This window comes from Xiphias gladius, chromosome 24 (assembly GCF_016859285.1).
Source record: "Xiphias gladius isolate SHS-SW01 ecotype Sanya breed wild chromosome 24, ASM1685928v1, whole genome shotgun sequence".
NCBI classification, from domain to species: Eukaryota; Metazoa; Chordata; class Actinopteri; order Istiophoriformes; family Xiphiidae; genus Xiphias; species Xiphias gladius.
The window spans coordinates 10,635,430-10,649,308 of NC_053423.1; the positions used below are offsets into that span (position 1 = coordinate 10,635,430).

General features: G+C 41.6%; 1 protein-coding gene across 1 annotated transcript in view; it reads left to right on the forward strand.

Moving 5' to 3' along the window:
- The window catches only part of LOC120786339 (calcium-binding mitochondrial carrier protein Aralar2), a 51,088-nt gene that overhangs the window by 18,347 nt on the left and 18,862 nt on the right, over window positions 1–13,879 (forward strand). The window contains exons 7-11 of the mRNA XM_040121760.1: window positions 1,405–1,543; window positions 6,425–6,518; window positions 7,779–7,863; window positions 10,345–10,429; window positions 12,130–12,288. Coding sequence (XP_039977694.1) covers window positions 1,405–1,543; window positions 6,425–6,518; window positions 7,779–7,863; window positions 10,345–10,429; window positions 12,130–12,288 — 562 coding nt within the window. The remainder of the gene's footprint in view (window positions 1–1,404; window positions 1,544–6,424; window positions 6,519–7,778; window positions 7,864–10,344; window positions 10,430–12,129; window positions 12,289–13,879) is intronic.

The following is a 13,879-nucleotide window of genomic DNA, read 5'->3' on the forward strand; positions in this document are numbered from 1 at the left end:
TCTTCCCTCCCTTCATTTTTTTCTCCCTCTCTCTCAACTGCCCCTCTTTCTCTTCCTCCTTCCCTCGCGTCTCTGTCTCTCTCCCAACATGTCATTAAGTCTAACCTCTCTGGCAGTGTCAAAGCCAAGCGGGCCAGCTGAATGGGAAGATAGAGACAGAGATAGATGGAGACTGGAGCTTTACAGTCCATCATATTTGCCTGTGTGTTTGTGTGCAAGTAGCTGTGCGTGTGTACTGTATTTGTTTTTAACTGTGAGATGTTTGTCTTTTTCGTGTCTTGTCTTCTCTTTATGTGTGTTGCTGTTTTTGTTGCGCTTGTGTGCGTCTTGTGTCTGTGTCCATGTCTTGCCCCATTTCATAAACACCTTGTCGACTCTGTCATTTTCTCCACTGTGTTTACCTCACTGATCAGACATCTTGGTGTGCTGTTAGTAAACTCTCTCACACACACATGTCTGTGCACACACGCATACGCACACACATACACACATATATCAGAAATCCCATAAACACTGCAGAAACACATTGCCACAAACAATGAAACGGCAACCTTTAATTCACTCACCAAACAAGGTAAATGATCAGTGCCACACTCTTACCCCCCAAATATTGTTCTCCTCTCCCCCTCTGTGAAAGACTCTGTGTTGGATATTGTGGGAAGATCCATGTCTATAGGCTCATAGATATGAACAGATACAAAAGTATCTCTCTGTTAAGGCAGTTTCAGCCAAGCCAGAGCTTCCCTCCCATGTTGCAAACACACAAAGCAGCAAGCAACCCTCCTGCATGTGTCTGTAAAGCAAACAGTGCCATCTAGTGAAAGGAAGCTCTAAATTAGTGGTTGAGAACAGCAAAGCCCCAAGGCTCATCTGATACTCTGGCCTTAACTACCCAAAACAGGCAAAAACATTCAGGGAACATACTTGAAACAAACATTGCTAGACATGCAGCAACTTCGCTAAGAGTTTGAGAGCCTGGTTTGATAAAGATGGGATCCTGGTTCTCATAAAAGAGTTTGTGGGCAGTCTGGAATGTCCTTGAAGGCCCAGCATCTATTTTTAATCTGTTACCTTTTTTCTATTTTCTGTTCTTTTACCACTTCCTCCAGCTCATAAAGAAAGTTAATTAAACTCCCTGAGAGTATTCGTCTCGTGATGGAAAAAGTGGCGGTTAAAACAGGTTTACTACTCCTGTGAAGCGATGGTAAAGAGGAAAATTGCTGATTAACCACTGGTGTCTGTCAAGAATTCATCTTGACGTGTTTTTTTTTTTTTAGTTTTTCTTACATAATCATAATATCTAGAGGCATCCCTCAAGCATTTAATCTATTTGGAATATGACTGTGTTTATGTATGTAGGTTACTCCATTGTTTTTTAAATTATTCCTCTTCTTCCTCGCCCAGGTTGCGGGTGGCAGCACGTCTCATCAGGTCAGCTTCTCCTACTTCAACGGCTTCAACTCGCTGCTCAACAACATGGAGCTAATCAGAAAGATCTACAGCACCCTGCCTGGCCACCGCCGAGATGTGGAAGTCACCAAAGGTATCCAGGGAGAAAAAAAAATCATAAAAAATCATAAACTTATATTAACACTGGCAGCCAAAGAGCAGATGCACATTTCTGAGTATATAAGTTTTGCACCCACATGCAGTTATGTTTTCTACATGTATGCAGTGAAAGAAGACATAACACAAATGTAGGCATGCACTGTATACAGTTTGCGCTCACATGCACAAACTAATACTGGACTACAGGCAATTTTGAAAGTGTGTCCCAGATAATGTATTTACATCTTTGTGTGTGTTGAAAGGAGGGTGGAACTTGTTTTTGTTTGGCTTTTTTCCTTCCCGGTGGCATTTAAATGGACACGCTGGATCCGACCCAGCACACGTACTGAATACCCACAATCCCTGATGGTGCCCGTCTTGTCTATTAGACATCCTGGCACTCATCTGTGGATCACTTTATTTGTCCTCGGATGTTTTTTGTTGATAATGATATTTTTAATTCTTGGAAAAACAGACAACCATGAGGAACATTTGATTTGTCAAAACTGTGTGCCTACTTTTGAGGCTGTTGCGTGTTGTCGCACCCTGTAGATCAATTGAAGCTTCAGTACTTACAATGCTTTTTGCTTAACTTCATCATCTAAATTATTGCAGAGCAAATATGTAAAACTACAAGAAGGTGAAATTGGGTAATTTGCTATGTATTGATCCAACAGGATTTAATGTGTTCGCTGTGTCTTTCTTTCTCCCATGGTTAGTTTCTTAAAATCCTTATCTCTCTCTCACTTGTTTGCCCCACTTGCTGACTCTCATTCCTTCCCTCAATACTTGGCAAGGAGCCTAGTTGGCTCTCTCTGTCTTTGTCCCTTTTTCTGTCTCTTTCTCTCTGACTCCCTCTCCTGCTCTGGTCGTCTTTAAGAAACCATTCTGACCTTTCTCCACATGGCCCAGGGCCACTAGTGTAGCCTTATGATGCTATCTGAAGCCTTATCAGGGGTGTGGACCATAACCGACCCAGACCAAGAGCCCATGCGCTCCCCAGGCTGTTCCCACCATGGGTACAGTGAGGCTGGGTCTGGCTCGACCCGTGGTGGCCCGTAGCCAGCCAGACCTCCACAGCCACCACCCATTCACCCTCCCTGAGTCATTAAGGCCTCCTCGGGGACTGCAAGGGCTCAGCTCCATGTAGTACTAGCTGGCCCACAAACACATAGTGTACACACACCAGCATGTATTAAGTGTATGCGTATTTTGTAAGACATTCTTCCCTAACATTTCTCACATACACACAAGAATCCAAATACATTAAAACAGCCAAGCATGCACACATGTGTAATAACCTTGATTGATTCCGTATGTGCAGCAAGGCCACTGTTTTGCCTTGGGGACGCTGTTATAATGCAAAAGCGAGTGCACACGTGTGTAAGTGTTTGTGCGTGTACATGCACTGGAGACCTTTACAGTACGCACCTTTTGTTGAGCCAGCAGTGTACAACAACAAGGAAAATCATGACTGTACATCTTTTTGAACAAGTTAAAATCAGGTGTGTGTTAATGAAGCATATGTGTTAACACATAATACTATACATGCATCTTTACTAGATAGTGGCAGAACTGATGATATATGAGCGAGTTCACCTCTGAAGGTCCTTGGACACGACAACAATGATTCTTCTAAATGTGAATTGAATTGATCAGGTTTTTTGCCAGTAGGGTTTCCTGACCATTTAACTATCTCAGGTTGTTTTTTATATCAGTAATTTTTACCCATGCTAGCAGTGTGGCTTCAGGGATGGCAGTGTTGTTTAGTTGGTTCAAACTGAAATATCTCAGTAAATATTGGATATTGTTGGATGGCTTGCCATAAAATTTTGCACAGACATTCTTGTCCCACTCACAGTGTAATGTAATCACTTTGGTGATCCCATGGCTTTTCATCTAGCGCCAACATAAGGTCAAAATGTCTACTGTCCAATACTTTGCTTTGTGATCACACTTTAATGCTATTTAGCAAATGTTGAAATGCAAACACGTTAAATTAAGATGGTGATGATTAAACATCAGTATGTCAGCGTGCATATAATTGCTTTTATGTAATTGCTTTTTAAACATTTATTTTAGTTCTTTTTTGAGGTCCTTTTTTATAATTTACCCATATGTTTATTGTCTTACCTTGTTTTCGCTACTTTGTTCTTTTTTTTATAATGCACTTTGTAATTTGTTTTGTGCCGTAGTTGTGTATAAACTACTATTTTTGTTATAGTAAGCTTAACAGACCTCCATTAGTTTGCACTCATTAACAACAAAGCACCAATTGTCTTAACAAAGCATGAGAGTTTAATTTTAATAACTGCAATATTTAGCTATTTAAATGCTCTAAATTGAATGTCAATCTGCAAATGTCAGCAGCTATGGCCAAACTGATTTTTACATTTTTCACATTTGTCTTTTTTCATCCTCTGTCAGTTTGAAAATTTGAGACTATAGCTTATACACTCAGTTGGCAGTTTATTAGGTAAACCTAAAGAGGTTTCGATTCAACTTAATGATAATTTTGGAGAATGTACTATGTGGTGCTGTTGAATTGCATTGTGTTATACAGAGAAGTATTTCTGATATTTAGCCACCCTCACTGATATGAAAGGGGTGGACAAAATAATAGAAACACCTGCTCGTATAACGCAATACAATTCAACAGTACCATAAAATGCAGCCTCCAAAATGACCATAAAGTTGAATCACCACCTCTCTAGTTTTCTTAGTTTCAATAACAGTGGACATTATAACCTTAAAGAAGGGAGGAGTTATTGCAGGACTGGTGTATTAGACTACATTAGTTTTAGCTAGATGCACCTAATAAACTGCCAAAGGAGTGTATACTGTCAGGGAACTTTGTGTGGACAAGGGATTTATGTGTAACTCTGCTTATTATTTTAATAGAGGTCAGATCACTTTACAAAGAGACAAGTAAATATAAAATGTGTGAGGTCAGTTAGGTGTGTGTGTGTGTGTGTGTGTGTGTGTGTGTGTGTGTGTGTGTGTGTGTGTGTGTGTGTGTGTGTGTGTGTGTCTGTTTGTGTGTGTGTGTGTCTGTTTGTGTGTGTGTGTGTGTGTGTGCGCGTGCGCATGCGTGTGTGGTGACTACAGGCTACAGATTATCAGCATTTTGATTTGTGATCTCCCCAGACAGAACTCTGTCTATCTCTGAGAGAGTGTGTGTGTGTGTAGATTTATTCTTGTGTTAGTATGCTTTCTCACATGCTTGTGAGCATTATCTGCATGTGCCCATGGATGTGTGTGTGTGTGTGTGTGTGTGTGTGTGTGTGTGTGTGTGTGTGTGTGTGTGTGTGTGTGAGAGAGAGAGAGAGAGAGCGAGAGAAAGAGAGCATGCCTCAGGGGTAAACTGAGCCTCGGCGGGGTGAATGGCTCCAGTGTGGGACGACTTTGTCACAATCCCAGCCTGCTGCTCTTAGAATAAAGCAGGTCAAACAATGCTGACTCCTCCACTGTAAGCCAGCCTAGAGTCAACCTGTTCTTTATTCCACCAACAATAGACCAGGTTTTAAGTTACGGCATACTAAAGCTGCCTCAAAGAACTAAACTCCATAACTCTCCATGGCCATATTTTCTGTTTTATTTTCTTATGATGAATTCAACATTCTTTCACACTTCTCACTTGTAAGTGACAACCATGTTATAGAAATTAATGTGTGAGTGACAGAACCTGAAGAAAAAAAACATTTAAAAGAGCTACTGGCAATAGGTTTTGCATATCATGGCCAACTAAAAAGAGCAACAAGAAAATAATGCAATGTTAAATACAACCCAGCAATCCAGTGTTCATTATCTGTCCATCCACCTCAACCTTAGATCCAGGGGGTGCAGTGTAGATGCTGTCCTGTTTGTGAAGCAGTGTAAACCACTGTTGTGTAGATACTACCGCCAGAAAATGTGGTGCCTCAGCTTTTACTCCAAGTCATCCAGTCCATGTACAACTTTCTCTGCATTAATTCAAGAATGCTTTCAGTGGGCTTTTGGATCCACCAGGGCTGTTCCTTGTCACCTATTCTGTTTGTAATTTTCATGGACAGAATCACAAGGCACAGCCAAGGAGTTGAGAGTATCCAGTTTGGTGACATCACGATTGCATTGCTCTCTGCTGATGATGTAGTTTTGATGGCTTCATCAGGGTGACCTCCAGTATGTGCTGGGGCAGTTTGCACCCACATGTGAAGTTCTTAGGCTTTTGTCTGCACCTCCAAATTTTAGGCTGGAAAAGGGCGGATCTCCGTTGGAGTTAAAAGAGAGTTGCTGTCTCAAGTTAAGGAGTTGGGGAGATAAAGTTGGGGACTTGCTTACTAGTACGGGTATACTGGGCCGCAGTCTTGTGGATGTTGTACCATTGTATTCCTGTCAATTTACCTTTCAACACTTATCTATGGTCATTAGCTTTGAGTTGGTATCTCAGAAATTCAGAAGGAATTCAGAGTTTATCCATGGCTTCTTTGCGTTTAAATGAGCCAACTGAGGTGGTTGAGGTGGTGTGTGATCATGTTGCTCCTTGTTTGCCTTCCTATGGAGGTTTGTAGAACCAAAAAACACTGGAGGAATAATGTATATATATGAATACCTCAGGATCCCCCAGGTTGAGCTAGAGGATATGGCTTAGGAGAAAAATGACTCGAATGATACACTATATGCTAAGTTTGCTGCTGCCATGACCAAAGCACAGATAGGCAGTGTCAGATGGAAAGATAGGGATATAAGACGTATTCATTGTATGGCAATGGTTATATATTATCATGTTTCCCCATTTTTTAATCTATGTGCATATCTGTTAATGGTGGTTTGTATCTTAAGGCATGATGTGCATCATTTTAGAACAACCTAAATAAAAATCCCTCTTTTTTTGTAGAGGAGTTCATTGTGGCAGCTCAGAGGTTTGGCCAGGTGACACCCATGGAAGTTGACATCCTCTTTCAGCTGGCCGACCTGTCAGAGCCCCGTGGGTAAGACAGACACAAACGCACGCACACACACACACACACACACACACACACACACACACACACACACACACACACACACACACAGGCAAAAAACTTCTCTAAAGCCTCAAAACATAGGAAAAAAAGGCACACACAAAAACCATGCCAGTTTTGATTAAATACCTTAATTTTCATAATGGGACAGTGTTTTGGATATAAATTGCTTTTCTATATTTAATCTAGTCTTGGGGTGGATGGATAATATGATCTCTGAGGAAATAATCATTGGTACTGTGGATCTGATGGCCAAGTAGGTAGAGACATTGATTGTATGTTCAACTGAGAACAGGCAAATACATATGTTAAGAAAATTGTAGCTGTGTTACAGCGGTAATGGAGGGATAGCTACTAAGGACTGAATTCATACTTCAGTCATTTGATTTTTTTTTCCCCTAAGCTAGTCAGGGAGTAAGTCTATCCCACACTTGCCCCCCACAGTGCACCTTTAGCCCCAGGGTCCATACCTCAGAGAGACGAACGCTTTCTTCATTCTCAGACTTCCCTGCAATGGATCAAAAGAATCAGACATGCCTACATCAGTGCCAGAGAATCCTCTTTCAGTCCAAACCCAATCCAAACTCCCATTTATCTTAAAAAAGGGCAATTCCAGCCCCTATAATCCGTGGCACAAAACAACTGTATATGTCTCACATTCCCCCACTTCCTCTGCGTCTGCCTCGCGGCCCGACCAGTGCACTCATAATTTTTAACCCCGGCCTGAGACACCACCTGATTATTATTTCTGGGCAATGGGATACTTTAATAGCCCTCTCCACTCCCCTTGATTGGAGATGCGAGAGATAATAGCCCCAATATTTAGAGGAGAGAGGTGGGGGGAGGGGGATTTGGCGTTCTCCGTTCCCTCAGCCTGGGAAATCTGGTGCCGTCATAGAGATGCAATGGAAAGACTCAGAAAGTCAGTCGTTTTCTATCCAAAGGTTAAATATCTTTGTTATACTTGGATGAAGGGATAAAGGAGTGGGAGTTTTCTGTTCCTATAGATCGGTTGTCTAACTCAATCATGCCAAGCACAGGTCTGGATTTTTGAATGCCACAATATTTTCACATGGAACGATGGCAGAGTATCTTTAAGGTTTGAGTAACTTCACACTGACAGATTGTGCTTGCAAAGGTCACGAACTGGGTGATCCTCTGAGAGTTTTTACAACAGTTGAATGTTACTTGAAACCTCTCTCTCTCCTCATTCTCTCTCTTCACCAGACGTGTTGGTTTAGTCGACATTGAGAAGATCGCTCCGCTGGAGGAAGGCGCCCTGCCCTACAACCTGGCAGAGGTCCAGAGACAGGTACAGAATATGAAGACTTGTTGATGTGTTTAGTTTCCTCTTCCACATTGGCAGCTCTTTTCTATCTCGATACCTTTTCTACAGCTAGATGTCACCTTGCAGAAGACTAAGATTTTATAATTAAAGATAGTGATATCTCCTTCACAGGTAATTAATCCCCACAAACAAAGCATCAGTTTGATTTGGGATTTTGATGTGAATTATTCAATTAATTAATTGAGAAATTGTTTTAGAGTTACATAGAAGTGAAATAAAGCAATACAGGAGGTGCAAACCCAAACAGGTTTTGTGAGGTATAAAAAAGAAAGTTTGCTCACAAAATTGCCAGGCAGCCAGTACTCATCAGCCCTGCTCATTTTCTAAATTTCATACCAAGGTTCAGACCAAGTTGTACCCAAGTAACTTCCCTTCACAGACTTGAACTTTCTTGAGAGAAAACACCACTAGACCCCTCCTTCATATGTGGTTGATGTCTTTAAAAAACATACACTCAAAACTCACAAATCCATATAAATAAATACAAGCACAGCTATCCTCAATAGCTAATGATAGTCAAAAATGCTTCACATTGCAAATAATAGATGTGAAAAGACTTTAGAGCAGCTAACAAGAACCATTTGTATCCAAGGAGAGGAAGAAGGACGTATGGAGAGCCAGATAGATGAGCAGAGGACTGTTTTCTTTCTTGGGCTGAGGTCAGAGTTGTGTTGCCTGGTGGGTTCCAGCGCTACAGTGAAGGCTTGGCCAGGCCATATTGGAGCAGGCTGGGGCCAAAGGGGAGCAAGCGGAGGGGCCCAGCACTACACAGACGCCAGTCCAACCACAATGAGCCACTTTAGGCCCTTGTGGTTTGGCCTCGGGGGCTGGCCGCCAGCTAGCTGGAGCTCTCTCTCCTCATCTTTCGCTTGTTCTCTCCATTTTCTTTTTGATCTACTTCTCCCTCTCTCTCTCTTATTTCTCTGCATGTTTGCCGGTTTGCCCTTTTTCTCTTTATATCCTGTTAACTTGTTCCCTCTTTCTCCCTCAAAAATCCTGACAGTTAGAATTGCCAAGTTTCATCAGTCCTCAGGCGGACAGAGCTGAGGAGGATGGGAGAAGTGGAGGAGCTTGTGTAGGGGGGATGTTTGGGCAGGAAACAACCTCTGGGGATGGGTTGTGGGGGTGGGGGTGGGATGGGATGGGATGGGATTGGTTTTTGGCTGTTTCTCTGGCAGGTGGACCTGTTCTGAAGACTCCCACCCCCCTCACACGCACACGCACACACACACACATACTTACCACCCTTCCCACCCCCTCTCCCCAGGGTCGGGAGGCCAGGGGTGGTCAGACCAGACAAGGCAACAGGTACCTCAGGTGGAGGAGGGACTGTGGCTAATACTGGCTACTAACTCTCTTCCACTCTCATATCGCTGTGATTCTAATTATATTTGACGAATGGTTTTCCATACCAGTGTAGGACAGATTCAGTTACACAGAGCTTTCTGTCATACTAATGCCAACCAAAGGGACCAATAAACAATTAAGCAGTGAAAATAAATAGGATAATACAATACAATACAATAAAAGCATCTCTGTATATGTCCTGAGTTTCAGGTTGAAAAGGGCAATAAATTAACTAGATATAGATGAAACAAGAAATTGTAAATTAAATTAAATGTAAATGTAAAGAGTGTATTAAATACAACACAACTTATTAATGTTGTTTAGTGATTAGAAATGTGTAATCACATCTGTAATGAACTTTTTGACTCAAAATATAAAACACAGTCTATTATTCTTTTAACTGTTAAATATTTATAGTTGATCAGATTGCTCTTCTGTATTTCTAACCCTAACTCACCACCTGATTAGTTGTGCAGGACTTTGTACTGCACTATGTATGGATTTGTACTGCTTTCAGCATTAATCTATCAAGAAAAAAAAAAGTATTATTTTGATAATTTATTATTTGTTTGTTATTTAAAAAATAATTATGGTTACAGATTCTTAAATAAAAAAGATTTGCTGTTTTTTTGAGAAGCATTCTGAAGACATCTTGAGCTAAGGGAAATAATGACGGCCATTTTTTCACCATTTTCTAGCATTTCATAGTCTAAACAATTAGTCAGTTACTCAAAAAAATAATTAACACAATAATTGTTAGAGAAAATAATCATTAACTGCAGCATGGATTTTATCTTAATATTATATTACAGGTACTGCATATTCAAATACTGACTACATCTCTGTATCGTATGACTTTAAGCGATTAACACTATACAGCATGTGTGACAAATGATTGATTTAATAGCCTGTAATTTAGCTTGTAGGTTGGTGGAATTATATGTGTGACATGCAAGATTTTAAGAGACACGATACTGAAGTACAGTATATGTGGAATGTTATAGAGAAATGTCTGAAACAGTGGTTTGTCTATTGTCATGTATCTCTTTAAGCTGCTCTGTCTAACTGTTTTAATTTGTTATGTTCCACTGTGAGCAGCAGTTGGGCAGCGATGGCTCCCGCCCCATCCTGGTCCAGGTGGCAGAGTCAGTCTACAGGTTCGCCCTTGGCTCAGTGGCAGGGGGTAAGAGTCACGCCGCATTGGCTCCCTGCATACCTTCAACCCAACACCCACCCACCCACCTACCTGCTTGCCTGCCTACCTGCCCCCCCGCCCTCTGCTGTCCTCATAAGAAAAGGGTGAGAGAGAGAGGACAATGGCCCCTCTATTGCCCTTTCCCTTGCTTACAACAGCAACGGTCGCTGCCCTGCTTAAAGAGAAATGCTCCCTCTCCTTCTTGTTCTCGCTCAGTCTCTCTCCCTTTGCCTCTTTGCCTCTCTCTATCATCCCTCTGTCTCGCTCTGTCCTGTCTCTTGCCTCTCTACGTGCCATGGGAAAACCCTCTTGTGTGGATTCTTTTGTACCTGTGTGAGTGATCAAGGAGGGAGGATGAAGGTGGGGGTAAAGGGTGGTGCCTAGACCTTGTGTTTGGCTCCAGACTCCCCACTGTTTTTCTTCTCCTCCTCCCTTCTTTCATTCCTCCCTTCTCCTCCTCCTTCTATCCCACGGGAGACAGTTTAATAAGGAGGTATGGGTCGGCCATCCCTTCTTCTCTCTCGGTCTCTCTAATTAAGTCTGTCGCCTTGGGTCGGTTCTTTTTGTTTGTGTCCGTCTCACGGGCCGAAGACATTGGAACTCAAAACACTTTGACGTCTTTCTTAACATTACCCTCACAGACTTCCCCTTCCTCCTCCTCCTCTACCTAATCTTCCTCTTGCAGGGTCAATTCACCCAAATGACAAAAACACCTATCTCATTTCATTTAAAAGGAAAAAAAATATTTTTTACATCCAATATTATGAATGTGAATGGAATTTTTTTAAAGTGCTCATCGCATTTGTATTTTATCCTAAAACTTTCTTACTTTTTTTGAGAGGCTTGCTCGTACGAGTGCTCCAATTTGCATTCACCAAACACCTCTTAATTGGGCAAACATGTTGTCATTTATTGTTTCAACCTGATGAATGCCACCTGTTCATGAGCATGTGCATGTTTGTGAGATGTTACCATTAGCATAATCAAGGCCCCCAGAATGATTTATAAGGTTACCTGCTCTGCTCACATTCGGCATCATATTTAATCTGCAAAATCATTTATGTTAAGGTGTTATAACTCTTAGGTCGAGCAAGTGTTTTTCTCCCATGGCAGACTATCTGTACATGACTCTTACGATAGGCTTGGATTACTGGTGAATGTCACTTGTGCCTCAAAAAAAATTCCAAGTACAAGACAATTGCAACAAATCTCTTGAATCACTTGTACATGCCACTTAATAACAAATCTATTCATACAAGCAGGCCTAATGTCTCCATTACCCTGAATAATTCATATTTTTTTCTACTTAACAACTACTGTAATCCCTATGAAAACTACTTTATTTTTTTTATTGGTGAACAAACCATTTAATCTACATCTGTAGCTGCACTTTGCCCTTTTTATTCCTAATTGTAAAGTAGCTTAAAGTCAGTATCATCAAATGTCATATGACCCTATCTACTCTTCACTCCTCCTACTCTAATTTTCTATTGCTGTTGATTTCAATTGTAAAACACAAAGATGTAAGAACAAGGGTGGGATATGGATGCGGGTTAAGGCAAGGGGAAGGCAAGGGTGGCTTGGTCATAACAGCAAACTACTTAAATGAAAAATGTGTGTTGAAATAAGCAGATAATAGCATCATAACGTGATCAATATCTAAATAAGCCTTGTTTTGTTCTCTCTAGCCGTGGGTGCCACTGCAGTGTACCCCATTGATCTGGTGAAGACGCGCATGCAGAACCAGAGGAGCAGCGGCTCCCTGGTGGGAGAGCTCATGTACAAGAACAGCTTCGACTGCTTCAAGAAGGTGGTGCGCTACGAGGGCTTCTTTGGACTTTACCGAGGTTAGTATGCAAGAATAAAGTTTTGAACCTCTATCCTGACCTTCAGTCATGGTTGGAAAGTGTACAGTTGATACTGTCTTAGATGCATTTATCCCGCATTGCTTATGCAGAAGCTACTGTTGCTTATACTTACTGGAATCTTTATGATACATTCACTCTTTGTATGTAAAAAACCATATTTCCATGATCATGGTGGCTACCGTGTAGGCCACAGTTTTACATACAGTACATATTATTAAGGGAAAGCTAAAATAAATTGGCCATCCCCAAATCTGTATTTACACACAGCTTTCAGGAAAACAACTCACAGGCAGCCAAATCCACAAAACAGGTTTTGGGAAAAAAAAGGAGCTGAGTTGAGAGAGAAGAAAGAAGAGGCGAGTAGTACGGACAATAAAAGAGAAGGGAAACGAGAGGAGATGAGAGGAGACGAAAAGTGTAGGGTGGACAGGAGGGCGGTGTGAGTTCACCTCTCTGTTGACCTGTCTCCTTTGAAGTGATTACCGACTGGCTGGGGACTTTCAGAGCAGGACAATGAACATCACACGCAAGGCCACATACCTTTAGGCCTGTGTCACGATGTGGTGATGTCGCACGGCTAGACCTACACACTCATACAAACACATACAGACACCGAACAGAGACGCAAGTATGTAGGCATGCACACACGGACATGCAGGCGACTACTTGGGCATGCAGGTACGCACATACCAGGGCACGACATCCCTAATGACTACCTGCCCTGTCTGCAGACACTGGGGTTAGTGTGTCTGTGTGGGTATTGTTGGAGTAGGATTGAAGAAGGATTGAAAAATGGTCCCCTGTAACAGTGGTGGGCCCTTTTTAAAATCCCATGATTTTGATTGACAGCACGGGGCTCCTGAGAGGAAACTTGAATGCTTGAATTTCTGTGGGAAACACAAAGGCCATCAAGAGTGGAATGGCTTCACAGACATAGAGACAGAAAGGTCTGGCTCCAGATAGATAGCCAGACAGGTATCCTGACAGCCAAACTGTAGTTACGTAATAGAAGTTGAAAGTGCCTTCACTTTTGGAAAAATCAGCTGAACGACAAATGTAAAATCATCAGCGAAAAACTGCCACAATTACTTCTGTACGATGTCTGATGCTAGGATCTCTCATAAACAAAACAGCACAAGAAGAAGGAGTATCTTTCCAGGTTTTCTTTTTTTTTTTTTTTTTTTTTTAAAGGGAGGATTTTGAAATAAAAGAAGGCCTATGTTCCAAAGTCCCTTTTTTGTGTATTCAAATGTCTTCTGTGTTGAAGTATTTAAGCAGTTGGAAAAAATATTTTAAAAATTATTTTGGTTTGCTTTTCACCAAGTTCCAAATTGAGTATATGATTACGTGTGCGTGTGTGTGTGGCCTAGCTAAACACAAACTACTGTAAACTATTAACTGCGTTTCTTACTTTGCGGAAATGGTGTGTGTGTGTTTGCATGTGTGTGCTTCTTGCCTAGGGGCTGGGTAGGGGGCCAAGTTTCATTGTGCTCTGTTGTGATTATTTTGTTTATTTTTATCCAGCTCTGGGTTGTAATTGAGGTCTGCGTAAACTTTTGGTTGGTTTGTT